The sequence below is a fragment of the Balaenoptera physalus genome, assembly GCF_965194825.1.
Source record: "Balaenoptera physalus genome assembly, chromosome: 15".
NCBI classification, from domain to species: domain Eukaryota; kingdom Metazoa; phylum Chordata; class Mammalia; order Artiodactyla; family Balaenopteridae; genus Balaenoptera; species Balaenoptera physalus.
The window spans coordinates 41367808-41382561 of NC_138894.1; the positions used below are offsets into that span (position 1 = coordinate 41367808).

Consider the following 14754-nt stretch of genomic DNA (forward strand, 5'->3'; position numbering starts at 1 on the left):
TACCCCAAAGCCGCAAAACAGGCAATCACGAAGGAGTATTTGGGTAAGAATGCAATCTGAAGAGAGAAAAAAAAAAAAAAAAAATGAGGAAGAATATAAGCAAATAACAGTTACACTTTCAAATTGCTTTTCAAATGTTAATTAGCCAACGAATAGGTTGAAAGTTAAATTCTTTTCACATTGTGCTTGGTTTGGGTCTCCTAGTCTCTTTATTTATATCACTTTTCCTTGCCTGGCAACATATGTTACCGATTTATTATAGTATTTTTACTGTTAGCAGACAAATCTAAAGGCTAGCTGAGAAGGCTAGCTTCATCTGATGACTTTAACAACAACTGCAGGGCATCCTTGAGGGTGAGCCAATAGGCTCTTTTGAAGCTATAATACTATTAACCATTTTGATGCTGAAATATTTCTTACCGCTAAAGTTGGTTCTGTCTTTGTAGGCACTCTGGGTTTTACATACACAAAAGGTAAATGTAAATGATTTGTTTTGCAAATATTTCAATAGCCTTCTAGGCACTTCCCTCCATGTGTCTTAAGTTCCCTAAAAGCCATATGAATGCCGTGGCTTCTTTATTTCCCCCTTTCTTTTACAGGACGCTGAAATCTGGGCACAAAATGATAAGTAAACAGCTATCAAGCATCAAGTTAAATTGTCACTTCACCCTCCCCCATGCCATTAATTTTCTGCTATGCTATTAAAAGAAACAAACATTCTTTGGAGTTTCAATGATCCCATCTTTCTGACATATGTACAGCCCAGAAAAGTAAACTTCAAATGAGATTCTTTTTTGGCTAAGAACCTGCAATTCCTTTCCAAATTAGAGGTGTCATATATTATGGTCATTTTAATGGATATGTAATAGTAGCCAAAAGTTTATGCCTTTTAATATGCATACAAGAAAACGTCTGTTTCAGAGCTGTATTTGTTGACTAAAAGTATTCACTGTAAAGTTGCCAAATAATAAACTTCCGTTTTTGATCATCTGTAATTTACTTCACTCCAAATTGTCTAGTCATTTTAACTTAAAATTTTTATAAACGGTCTCCTTTTCCACTCAAATGTCTCATGCGGAGTTCACTTACGATTTCAGGTAATTACATTTTATAGAAATTCTCTTGCACATGCATGACTTGAAAATTTTGAAATTAAATCTTAAATATTGGAAGCCAGTATTTCTTATCTGCAAGGTCTGGCTCAGTAACTAAAATTTAACATCATCTTGGTATTAGAATTCAACCAATAAAACCGAGATATGCATGGCAGCAGTTAGGGGTCTGGCTGTGAAAAAGTGAATTTTGCGGTTCTGGAATGCTCTCTGTACCCCTGGGATCCAGAAAGCGCTAAGACATACTGTCTGTATAAACATATCTAGTATAAGAGATTCTGCCTGCAAATTGTAGCAATGACTCTGCTCTCCAACATATCTAAGAATACACAATCATACCTGGATTTAAGACAAAATTGCAAAATTGCCTTCAGAACAAGTGGTGAAATAACCACCATCTATCTAACCATTCATCTGATTGTAATATTTTTATTGAATAAAAATATTTTTATTCATTTCATCACTTGTACTTCGATATACTTTCCAAATTTTATTTTAGTATTAACTATAATGACCCCATCAAAATAAGAAGAAAAATTTATATTTTTACATATATAGTTATACAGTTTCATCCTAGTCTAATTTAGGATAATGTCTAAGTGGGCTTATTATTTATATCTATTATCAGATATTTACTGTATTTATTTCTTTGTCCCCAAGAGGCATCTTATGGTGATGGTAGGTAATTTTAGGTCAGAAGCAATTATGATCAAAAGGATTTCAGCTTCAGAGAATGAGGCTAAATTTCCAAAGGCATAAATGCACAGCAACTCCAAAAAATGACCATATATGTCACTGGGGTTATGAATACCCAGGCAACTCACTTGCTAGTCCTGTCTTTCCATGAATAAACCATCCCATAAATGTGCCTATTAGGACACGTTCGTTTTTAAATATTAATTTTTTTAGAAAAATGAAGGGAGAGAATGCTGTTGGTGGCCCTAGGGTTTTCTTCTTCTAAAAAAATTATATTCTTGAACCAAAACTGAATCTCCAGCAGAGTTTTATCCCCATATTTGGAAGCATACCAGCTGTCTACATGGGGCTCCAGGCTCCATGTGGTTTGTTGCTGAACTTGACGCTCTTCTAGACCAGGCCCTCTACTCTGTGACACAGTGCCTTGATAGATGGGATGGGCTGGGCTGTCCCTTAGTCTGTCTCCACCCACCCATACCTACCACATTCTTTCACTCTCATCCACCCCAAAGCAGGTGCCTTTGAAAGGCCTGAGTGTAAGATACAGTTTCCTCTGGCTTCCCAGCTCAGGTTCTGTCATTACCTTTCTCTAATATATCTAAGCAGCCCCTTCCAGCGACTGGTCCGAGCCTAAGCTGGGATCCCCCCTTTCCTGTTGTTCCCTCACCTCTACCCCGACCTCCAAGGGCCACCCCCCTGCTTTCTGTTTTGTCCATCACCTCAGTTTCTTTTCCCCTGTTTCTGACCTGCACTTTTTCTGGATCAGACGCAGGCAGGTTGAGAGGTAATGAGAACCAGATGGACAGAGTGTAGAAATTGCCCAAATGGGTATGAGAATGTGGGAGCTGTCAGGCATGGAGTGAAGCTGGAATTTTTCAGCAATAAAATGGGATTTATCGCCACTCTACCACAGTCATTGCCGACAACCGTTTACCTTGACAGAAACCCCATTCCGATAGGCCACGCCGATGCAGATTCTTTTTTCCAAAGAGTGATGATTGGTATTTGTTCTAAGGCTCAAATGGCCTGCACTAAAGGTGAAGCATTAGGCCAAAGTCCTGTATTCCCCACTGAGGCAAATGAACCTGCTAAAATAAGTTCCTTCCACAATGGCTGTGTAATTGAAACCAGAAAGTGAGAGAATTTGATAAATTGCTTGACCCTGAAGGAATGTTAAGGTCATAAATTTTCATTGCATTTTTTCCTCTCTCTTTTTTTTATTTTTATATATTGATTATATTTAGTATTTGCTTCGAAATTCAACAAGCTTACAGATCATCGGTTGTGGCCCCAGGGGAGAGCACAGTAAATCATCAATTAAGAGGGTAGGGGGCATTCTCCCCTCACCTTCCAAAGAGGAATGTCAGCTCCGCAGTATTCCAAGGACAGTCATGGAGGTGTCTTCCATCTCAGAATTATTCCAACTTAGCACGCAATTTGTCCTGGCATGGACAAAGTAAAATCCACAGGAAAGATTTTTCTCAGAAGGGTGCTGCTACACTTCTATCATTTAAGAAAGATGAACTGTTAAGAGGCTGGCAATACATTTGCAGCCATCACACCCACATACCTTTTTCCCTCCTGTAACCTAAAAATAAGAACAATTGGATTTTAGCTAAAAACCATGATCCTCTTTTTTAGAGGATCACGTGGGAGTGTGCCTGTGTGCGTGTGCGTGGAAGCATCATGCTTCTGAGTGCTGGTTTTGGCAAAGTCCACTTGAGATTTTTCAAACTTACTTTCGTTAAAATCTGGATGATCTTAATGTGGAAATAAAACATAGGTCATAAAAACAGTCCAAGCCACATGTTACAGAATATAAAATGGACTGAAATACTAAAGTCACCGCATAGCAGCAAATTTCCTCACGTCTTGCTTTAAGGTTTTACTTGTTTTTCTAAAAAGTGAATGAATGAAGCTTGCCAGCATTTTAATTTAGCTGTATTTTCTACCGATTGTTTATAGTGATACGATATGAAGATATATACTCTCTCAACCTGAAGCACGTTAAATAATTTATTGATAGCCAAAACTTCTTGTCCTTGAAATTTTTAAAGAACAATCTATCTCCTGGGTATTTATGTACTTGGCTTGTTCTCACTGTTAAATAAGTAAGATCAGAAGTATTTGATCACTAATGTATAAATTTTATGTTCAGAATTTTCAGGATTCAGGAGATCCCAAATGGGATCCAGGGCAGAATTTTTGACTGACCATTGGGACAATTTCCCTAATTTAGGAAAGATTGATTCATGCTGATTTATTTTCAATTATTAATTATCAGTTTATTGGTTGAAACCAATACTAGCTCTAGGATGTATAAGAATTAAATAACCACATGCATTTTTTTTCAAAACCATCTAAACTGTATAAGTAAAAGATAATTTATGCTTCATTCTATAAAGTATTATCAGTAAGGGTGAGGCTAAATAATCTCTAGTCCCATATCCTACTTTCTTTTGTTCAAATGTAATATCACCAACGTATATTGAGTACATATTTCTATGTCAAAAAAATTTTTTTTGGTCAAGTAAGGAAAGAAAGAAATTCCAATTCCTTCTTATTCAAAAAGACAAAAGTCAGAGAATTTGTGAGTGATATAAAATAGTAAGTAGTACAAGAGCTGTTGAAAAATCTTGGAAACTGCCACCAAAGTACAGGGGAAGGTGAGAATTTTCATGTTATTGCTTAGATGTGTATAAATATTCTAATAAGAATTCAGCAACAATATGTTTTCATCTTACAGAGGGGGAATCATGAGATCATGATGTACATATGATCTACTTTTAATCTTGTGGCTTTGTCAGTGTGAAAAATGGAACTTGGGAGGGACATGCAAGAAGGAGGAGATATGGGGATATATGTATATGTATAGCTGATTCACTCTGTTATAAAGCAGAAACTAACACACCATTGTGAAGCAATTATACTCCTATAAAGATGTTAAAAAGAAAAAAAAGGAACTTCTTCTGCACTTAAAAATTTTGTCACAAGGCTGTTTCAAATAAATAAATAAATAAATATATGTACACATATACATATATATAAGCATAAATAAAATATGAACAGAAAATGGCTTCCATCACTAATATTTTTGCAAACTAATGTTCAGCTGATGCAACTCAATTTTATTTTGCATCACATTAGTGTCATAATGGTAATGACTAGCCTTTATTCACTAACAGTTTGAGTCAGCACTTTGAGACATTTTCAAATTAGGTCATACTGCACATTTGTGTCTGATACAATGGTTGATTAAGAGAGCTGCACTGTTTTAAAGTGATGCGGTGTGAGTTGAATTAAGTTCTCTCTGATACGGGAAATGTGAGCCACCATAACTAAGCAGAAATAATGTATGGGCTATAGGGGGAGAATACATTTCCACAGAGTGCTTGAAGTCATACTCATTTACAATTTCACAAAGTCCTCTGTCTGTTATGGAAGAATTCTATCATGGGGCCTAGAAAAAAAGCAATGAATTACAATAAGGACACTGGAGGCCTGGTCCCCAGACCTGTTTCAGTGAAAGTCAGTTTTTGCCTTTATGTCCCTTTTGATCGTCTCAATAAAGACCTTTTTTTTTTTCTTCTAGACACTGTCTACTGCTTTTCTGAAGTCAGAATGATCCGGTGTCACAACCAAACCATTTACCCATAATATAACGATTCGGAGGCCGGGCTGAATTGCTCTATGCAAGCTAGACCTGGGGAAAATTAAAAAGTCTATTTAAAGTGATATTGTCATGGCAAATCCATAATCTCATCAAAAATCTGAAGGAATAGGATTTTCTTTAGTTGCCCAGCACTTCAAAGAAATTGTGGAAATGGCCCCTACAAGGCAAAGTAACTTTTAATTGGGTTTAAGGAGAACAAAAATAAAAGCTGAAACTCTTTAATTGTTGGTTTGTCCAAAAGGGCAAAAATAGCTGTTATTATTAACACTGTATTCACTTCATGTTGCCCTCTCCATAGCATAAAAAAGCCACAGAAGATTTCCTAAATATATATATTTTTTTATTGTGCCAGTGGCCTTAAAGAAACCTGTACAGAAACCCAAACAGTGGATGGCACTAAACTGAAAGAAAGCCTCCTTGGCTTGGCAAGCTTTGGTCCCAGGATACAAAAGAAGTTACTGTAGTTCTCTTGCACATACACCTTGCTTGCTTTGCATTACCATCCTGAAACATAATGCAATCAAATCACATTTTATTTCGATAAGTCTGGGACAGCGTGCACTGCCTTGCCCCCTCCAGACCTGTTACCTCCAGTTTATTTCCAGTTTCTTTCCATCTGAGTTTTCATAGACATTTGGACTGAAATTGTTTTCTTGGGCAAGACACCTAAGTAAAGTAAGAGGAAGGGTTCCACCAAAGAGAAGGTGTACATGTTGATTGGTTTAAAAATAAATGCATTTAATTAGGAACATGAAGTTGTAATGGCCACAATCATTCTCAATGTTTATAAATGTGTTTATATTCCAGTTTCCTGAAGATTTTCGCAATGAAAGAAAAAGAGCTATCAAATCTTAAAAGGAATATAAACAAGAACTGGAAGGAAAGAAGAAAGGAAGGAAGGGAGGGAGGGAGGGAGGGAGGGAGGGAGGAGGGAAGAAAGAGGAAGAAAGATTGACTTCAGCTCCTTCCCTCAATCCCAACAAAGATCTGTTCATTGGCCACCTACCCCTCTTCACTGATTTCTGTCCTTCAGCTGTGAAAGACCACAGTCCATGAAAGGGATACATAAATTTGCTGCCTTCACCTTTGCTGATTTCTTGTTGCTTCTCATAACCAATATTTTTAATATTATAACTTGAATTTGAATAACCCCTTGTTCTTGCTAAACTCCAGAGGTTGCTCTGCCCAGCCCTGATTATTTATCACAAAAACAAGGCTCACGAGTATCTTCAAGTGGAATTTCCTGTGACTCCGGTTAAAACACAGATATCCCTGGATTCAGAGCCTGCCAATTAATACCCGAAGCAGTGATGGCACTATGTCTCAAGCACGTACATTTTCATTTTCAACACACCCCTGGTGCGTGCAATCACTTAATTTACATTTTCAAAAGGTCACTTGTGGTGCTAGCTGGAATGAATTGTATATTTTACTTATTTTGCAATAGGCTAATTTGCCCAGCCAGGGAGACACACTTTTCCCAGCCACTAGGATGACATAAATCTGAATCAGCCATCATATCACAACGAATAGGTAAAAGTAGTTTTGCTATTTTGTTAAGCAGTTACGGGAATACTTGAGTTTCTCCAACAGTTTAATTTAGCACATGAGAATAGCATCTAGTGAGCTATTTTTATTAATAGTGGATTTTTTATTATTATTTTGCAGAATGGATACAGCAACATTACCAGAGTTCAATATGACTTTTGATGATCTGGTGTGCAGTGATTAAATAAGGTTAATCTTCATTTTATATGCTAATAGGATATTTATAATCTCTAAAGCATATCCAATTTAATGACTTTATTCTCTGTTGTTCAGAAAGTATTTCTTATTAGTGAAAGAGAATACCCTTTCATTCACCACAGAGGCTAGTTTAATTGGGCTTGAGTGCACTGTGTATAATTAGTCCACTTCTCTAATATTTCATCTATAAATACACAATGAATAATGTGCTTAAATTTCTTAAAACTAGTGGGTTCAAAGAAAGACTTCCAAAAAAATGAGCATTCTGTTTTCAAGCTTTCCCAAGCCTTACTAAGAGCCTGATGAAAATATAGCTGAAGCCAGTATGAGTTTCTTGAATGGTGAATGGATGCCCAAAGCCTCTGAGGCTAAAAGCAAAAATAATGTCCCCTCCAGCTCCACTCATCTCACCCAATGACAATGTTAGCAGCAGGGCTGCTTGGACCAGGCCCAGCTGCTACTGGAGAAACAGGATCAAAGTCCCCACATGCTATATTCCCAAGGTCTCTGCAAATGTCAGACCGCAAGATGGTATTTTGAATGGCAAAGCTGTTTTGTTTGGGGTTTGGGTATTTTTATCCCCCCAATATTTAGAACTCTTTTGGGCAAACTCATTCCAGACAGCAGCCTATGAAGTTGTATCATGGAAACCAACTTTTAATTTTGTTAGGGAATGTGATCACATAGAGAAAGAGGGGAAAAAGAGAGAGAAACTGGTGTATGATTTTGAGGGTTCCTCTACTGATTGAAGGGAGTTAGTTGGACCTCTGAGTGTACATGTATGTATTGTTCATCTTAGTTCAAACAAGGCTATTTTTACACTAGCGCTATAGTTACTTGCAAAATTTAAAAAAAAAAAAAAAGACTTCAAGGACAAAAGAAAAATGTATTATGGGGTTTTAGGAGAGTTTTTTTAAAGGGCCATAGGAAGCCTCCGTTTTCAGTGCTATCCTACTAAGGGGAGTTAGCCAAGGTCAACAGCATGTCCACATGGCCTCTTCAATGTGCCTTCTCTTATGTCCCTAAAATATACTTCCCATAAGGCCCTTACATGGTTCTTACTTCCTCACTTTGCCTTTGAACGTGTTTGCTCCACTTCTACCAAAGAGAGTGCCAGTTGTCCAAATGACTACTGTGACCCAGCAGCCTACCCACTGGCCAAAAAAGAGCCTGAAGACTTCAAAGAGAATCTCTTATCTTTTGAACCAATAACTACAAATGAAAAAGTCATTGGCTGCGGTTGAGTCAGGAAAATAGAATCACCACCAGGTACTTCAACGGAGGGATATAAACTAGGGACCTAGTTACAAAAGCATTGGAAGAACTGAAAGGCCAACTGGAGACCACCAAGAGTTTGGCAATAGCAGGAAGCCACTGCCACCCCTAGACCTACAGGACAAAGGGAAGGGGGCAGGCTCTGGGACCTCAGAGGAGATGCTGCCATTGCCAGAACCACCTCCAAAGCAGGTTGAAGGTTGAGGGGTTGGGATTTCCCAGTCTCCCCTCCTCCTTGCTCAGAGTCTCCCTTTGTGGAAGCCAGATGGCAATGTGCTTTGCAGGGCTAAGCCCCCTAAAAATACAAAAGAGCAAGGAAAGGGCAGGAATGGGTTTAAGAGTGAACAGGTAAATGACCAGGCATAGCTCCTTCTCAACAGCCTTAAGACTTTCGTATGAAGATAAAATTCTCAGCAGATCCCTGTGTGAGTACAGTAGAAGGAAACTGATATCTATTTTGGTTTCAAATTCTTAAAGTGCTATCTATACTAAGGAGCACCAGCTAGGAAAATGGCTGTCATGCTGAAGATAAACTCAAACATAGTTTCACTGGGTGGATTAAAAAGGGGTACAAGTGCTTAAAAAGTTGAGACCACCCTCAGTCCCAAACCCTTGAAGTTGTTTGTCAGGGTAATGTATCATTTTCTACCCCAGCGTGGCCCACAGGCAGCAGAGTGGGGCACAAATGGAGGTCAATCTTGACTTCAACATGCAAGCAACATAAATGTCCATTGACAGATGAATGGTTAAAGAAGATGTGGTACGTATATACAATGGAATATTACTCAGCCATAAAAAAGAATGAAATGATGCCATCTGCAGCAATATGCATGGACCTAGAGATTATCATACTAAGATACTAAGTGTAAGTCAGAGAAAGACCAATATCATATATCGCTTATACGTGGAATCAAAAAAATGTAAAAAAAAAGATACAAATGAACTTACTCCCAAAACAGAAAGAGACTCACAGACATAGAAAACAAACTTATGGTGACTAAAGGGGAAAGGGAGAGGGGAGGGATAAATTAGGAGGTTCAGATTAATTTATACACACTCCTACATATAAAACAGATAACCAGAAAGGACCTACTGTATAGCACAGGGAACTATATTCAGTATTTTGTAATAATCTATAAGGGAAAAGAATCTGAAAAGAATCTGAAAAAGAATTTATGTATATAAATATATATATATATATATAACTGAATCACTGCTGTATACCTGAAACTAACATGATATTGTAAATGAACTACACTTCAATTTTAAAAAATCTTGACTTCAAATTCTCTGGTTTCCATGGATTTTGTACACCCCAAACTTTGCTTGAACAAAAAATAGGTTTTGTCCAGAGACACTTTGCTGTGCCCTGAATGAACAGCAATTCTATGTCCTTTGCCTCCCTTTTCACGGCACTGCTGCCCCATAGCCAGATCAACTATTTAAAAGACATTGTTTCTATTGTCTTCATATTCCTTAAGCTCTTTTCCCTAGACACCAGCTAACACTAACGGGGCTTGTTTTTCAGGCTCAGGAACAAAGCCTCCTTGAAACCTAGACACAGGTACACTTTTCAAGGTTTAACAGCTTACCTTCTTGCTCCTCTATTTTCTGCCATATCACTTGCCCATTAACATGCATGGTGCAGTTAAAAGAGATTTGCATTTGGCCTTACAAAATGAAGAATTCATAAGTTGGCTTTTTTTTTTTCCTCCTGACAAGAATCCATATTACTTGGAAAGGGAAAGGCCAAAGGGAAATTATTGCTATTTTAGACAGCAGCATAAATTTTCTTCCTATTTTTAACCTAGGTTTTAATTTAATAAGTTTTATGACCCTTATATTAAGTACATATGTTTTACAAGACATTGTGTCCCTCGAGTCACCCTGAATTTGCTCTATTGTACCAGAGTTAAATGAATGAATACTGTGTTTCTGATTGTAGTTCATCTTGTATTTGATCCTTATACTATGGCTGGTAAACCTTCACAAAAGCAGAGAACAACACAACTTAATGGCCATTTAAGGCTAGCATATACTGTTTTAAAATAAATAAATGAATGGGTGTCCCTTTGAAGTATTTTAAATTTCAGATTTCTCTCCCACTGTGTTTATAAAAACAATTAAGGACATACAAAATACTGGAAATAGTCTCTGGTGTTCAGAATTGGCAACTAAACATACAAGCCCTTTATGTGTTTATTCCATTGGCCAATGCAAAGGTAAATTTCCTTCAAATTAAACCTTCAAACTTGAATATGGTTCTCTTTTTGGTAATCTGAAGTGATACCAATTTTCTTATACAAGATGCTCTCACTCATTTGAAAATGAGTTTGATGCTATTTAAACATAAAGAGGGTCCCACCAATCCTGAAAAAAAAAATTATTTGAATAATGACTCTGGTTATTTAAAAGAAAATTTTGAGTTCATAGCAGAATGGAGAAAATCACCTATAATATTAGTGTAGAGGGAAGTTTAGTAGTTAGCAGTTAGTTAATAAAGAGGTATATTTTCCTGAGTTCATATGGGTAGGGGGGAGGAGCTAGGGGAGCAAAGCTCAAAGTTGAGCTCAAAGTTGTGTGTGTAAACATTGCAAAAATGTAACAACCTTGCACTAGTGGCAAAATTTGTTTTTTAATTATTAAGATGTAACAAATTTTCACATCCTACCAGAGTACAAGAGTTATTGATTAGCTGAATATTCATCCAGAAAATCTTTATAATGTAGTAAAATTTGTTTTGAAATACGCTTTATACATTTTCTGCTTCAATTCTGATTTTTAAAATGGTTTTCCTACCCATGCCAAAGTTTCATAAATCAATAGCCTACTAAAAGTGCATTTTAGGTCAATGGATTAAGGGTGGCACAAACTCAAGTTGGCAAAAATTAGCCTTTATACCACAATTTCAGATTATGTGCCAGACTATATAACTGTGTACACTTAAATTTAGTAATGTATCCAATCCAATTCAAGAAGTCATTCATTTCTTTCCCATTCATTTTGTTTGCTTTTGTCCTACTTCAGTGACTTTGAAGGATATGACTTTAGTGTAACTGGTGAGTCAGTAAAACCTCCCTCAAAACTCTACATAAGAATTGATGTTGGGGGAGGCCTTCAAGATGGTGGAGGAGTAGAACGTGGAGATCACCTTCCTCCCCACAAATACATCAGAAATACATCTAGCTGTGGAACAACTCCTACAGAACACCTACTGAACGCTGGCAGAAGACCTCAGACTTCCCAAAAGGCAAGAAATTCCCCACGTACCTGGGTAGGGCAAAAGAAAAAAGAAAAAACAGAGACAAAAGAATAGGGACGGGACCTGCACCTCTGGGAGGCAGCTGTGAAGGAGGAAAAGTTTCCACACACTAGGGAGCCCCTTCACTGGAGGAGACAGGGGTGGGGGGTGGGGGGGTGGGGGGAAGCTTTGGACCCACGGAGGAGAGCGCAGCAATAGGGGTGCAGGGGGCAAAGCGGAGAGATTCCTGCACAGAGGATCGGTGCCGAGCAGCACTCATCAGCCCAAGAGGCTTGTCTGCTCACCCGCCAGGGCGGGCGGGGGCTGGGAGCTGAGGCTCCAGCTTCGGAGGTCAGATCCCAGGGAGAGGACTGGGGGTGGCTGCGTGAACACAGCCTGAAAGATGCTAGTGCGCCACAGCTAGCCAGGACGGAGTCCGGGCAAAAGTCTGGACCTGCCGGAGAGGCAAGAGACCGTTGTTTCGGGGTGCGCGAGGAGAGGGGATTCAGATCACCACCTAAATGAGCTCCAGAGATGGGCGTGGGCTGCGGCTATCAGCGCAGACACCAGAGACAGGCATGAGATGCTAAGGCTGCTGCTTCAGCCACCAAGAAGCCTGTGTGCAAGCACAAGTCAATATCCACACCGCCCTCCTGGGAGCCTGTGCAGCCCACCACTGCCAGGGTCCCGTGATCCAGGGGCAACTTCCCCAGGAGAACACACGGCGCGCCTCAGGCTGTAGCAACGTCATGCCGGCCTCTGCCGCCCAGGCTCGCTCCACACTCCGTACCCTTCCCTACCCCCCGGCCTGATGAGCCAGAGCCCCCTAATCAGCCGCTCCTTTAACCCTGTCCTGTCTGGGTGGAAACAGACGCCCTCAGGCGACCTACACGCAGAGGCGGGGCCAATCCAAAGCTGAACCCCAGGAGCTGTGCAAACAAAGAAGACAAAGGGAAACTTCTTCCAGCAGCCTCAGGAGCAGTGGATTAAATCTCCACAGTCAACTTGATCTGCATCTGCATCTGTGGAATACTGAATAGACAATGAATCATCTCAAAATTGAGGCAGTGGATTTGTGCGATTTTGTCTGTATAGCTTTGCTTTTACCATTTGTCCTAGGGTTCTGTCTGTCCGTCTTTTGTTTTTTTTTTTAGTATACTTTTTAGTGCTTGTTATCATTGGTGGATTTGCTTTCTGATTTGGTTGCTCTCTTCTTTCTTTCTTTTTTAATTACTTTCTAATTTTCTTTATTTTTAATATTTTTTTTTACTTTTTTAATAACTTTATTTTTTTTTTCTTTCTTTCTTTTTTCTCCCGTTTCTTCTGAGCCGTGTGGCTGACAGAGTCTTGGTGTTCCGGCCAGGTGTCAGGACTGTGCCTCTGAGGTGGGAGAGCCAAATTCAGGACACTGGTCCACCAGAGACCTCCCAGCTCCACGTAATATCAAATGGCAAAAGGTCTCCCAGAGATCTCCATCTCAATGCTAAGACCCAACTCCACTCAACGACCAGCAAGTTACAGTGCTGGACACCATATGCCAAACAATTAGCAAGACAGGAACACAACCCCACCCATTAGCAGAGAGGCTGCCGAAAATCATAATAACATCACAGACACCCCAAAACACAGCACCAGATGCAGTCATGCCCACCAGAAAGACAAGATCCAGCCTCATCCACCAGAACACAGGCACCGTTCCCCTCCACCAGGAAGCCTACACAACCCACTGAACCAACCTTAGCCACTGGGGGAAGACACCAAAAACAACGGGAACTACAAACCTGCAGCCTGCGAAAAGGAGACCCCAAACACAGTAAGTTAAGCAAAATGAGATGACAGAGCAACACACAGCAGATGAAGGAGCAAGGTAAAAACCAACCAGACCAAACAAATGAAGAGGAAATAGGCAGTCTACCTCAAAAAAAAATCAGAGTAATGATAGTAAAGATGATCACAAATCTTGGAAGTAGAATGGAGAAAATAAAAGAAACATTTAACAAGGACCTAGAAGAACTAAAGAGCAAACAAAGCATGATGAACAATGCAATAAATGAAATTTAAAATTCTCTAGAAGGAATCAATAGCAGAATAACTGAGGCAGAAGAACGGATAAGTGACCTGGAAGATAAAATAGTGGAAATAGCTACTGCAGAGCAGAATAAAGAAAAAAGAATGAAAAGAATTGAGAACAGTCTCAGAGACCTCTGGGACAACATTAAACACACCAACATTTGAATTATAGGGGTCCCAGAAGAAGAAGAGAAAAAGAAAGAGACTGAGAAAATATTTGAAGAGATTATAGTTGAAAACTTCCCTAATATGGGAAAGGAAATAGTCAGTCAAGTCCAGGAAACAGAGTCCCATACAGGATAAATCCAAGGAGAAAAACGCCAAGAAACATATTAATCAAACTATCAAAAATTAAATACAAAGAACAAATATTAAAAGCAGCAAGGGAAAAGCAACAAATAACATACAAGGGAACCCCTGTAAGGTTAATAGCTGATCTTTCAGCAGAAACTCTGCAAGCCAGAAGGGAGTGGCAGGACATATTTAAAGTGATGAAAGGGAAAAACCTACAACCAAGATTACTCTACCCAGCAAGGATCTCATTCAGATTTGACAGAGAAATTAAAACCTTGACAGACAAGCAAAAGCTAAGAGAATTCAGCACCACCAAACCAGCTTTAAAACCAATGTGAAAGGAACTTCTCTAAGTGGGAAACACAAGAAAGGAAAAGACCTACAACAACAAACCCAAAACAATTAAGAAAATGGTAATAGAAAGAAATGGTAACATACAAATCGATAACTACCTTAAACATAAATGGATTAAATGCTCCAATCAAAAGACATAGACTGGCTGAATGGATACAAAAACAAAGCCCACATACATGTTGTCTACAAGAGACCCACTTCAGACCTAGGGACACATACAGACTGAAAGTGAGGGGATGGAAAAAGATATTCCATGCAAATGGAAATCAAAAGAAACGTGGAGTAGCAATTCT

The 14754-nt window shown here is 39.0% G+C and overlaps 1 protein-coding gene across 5 annotated transcripts in view; it reads right to left on the reverse strand.

The window, feature by feature from the left end:
• LOC309643694 (uncharacterized protein) overlaps positions 1 to 14754 on the reverse strand; it is a 58944-nt gene that overhangs the window by 23545 nt on the left and 20645 nt on the right. For 3 of the 5 annotated variants that reach the window (XR_014253971.1, XR_014253972.1, XR_014253973.1), the window contains exon 1: positions 4 to 11856. Coding sequence is in view for 1 of the 5 variants with exons in the window: in XM_082426676.1 (XP_082282802.1) it covers positions 4 to 56 (53 nt within the window). In the remaining 4 variants the exon portion in view is untranslated. Of the gene's footprint in view, positions 1 to 3; positions 11857 to 14754 lie in introns of those variants that run through there. The other 2 variants (XR_014253970.1, XM_082426676.1) reach the window with 2 other exon arrangements.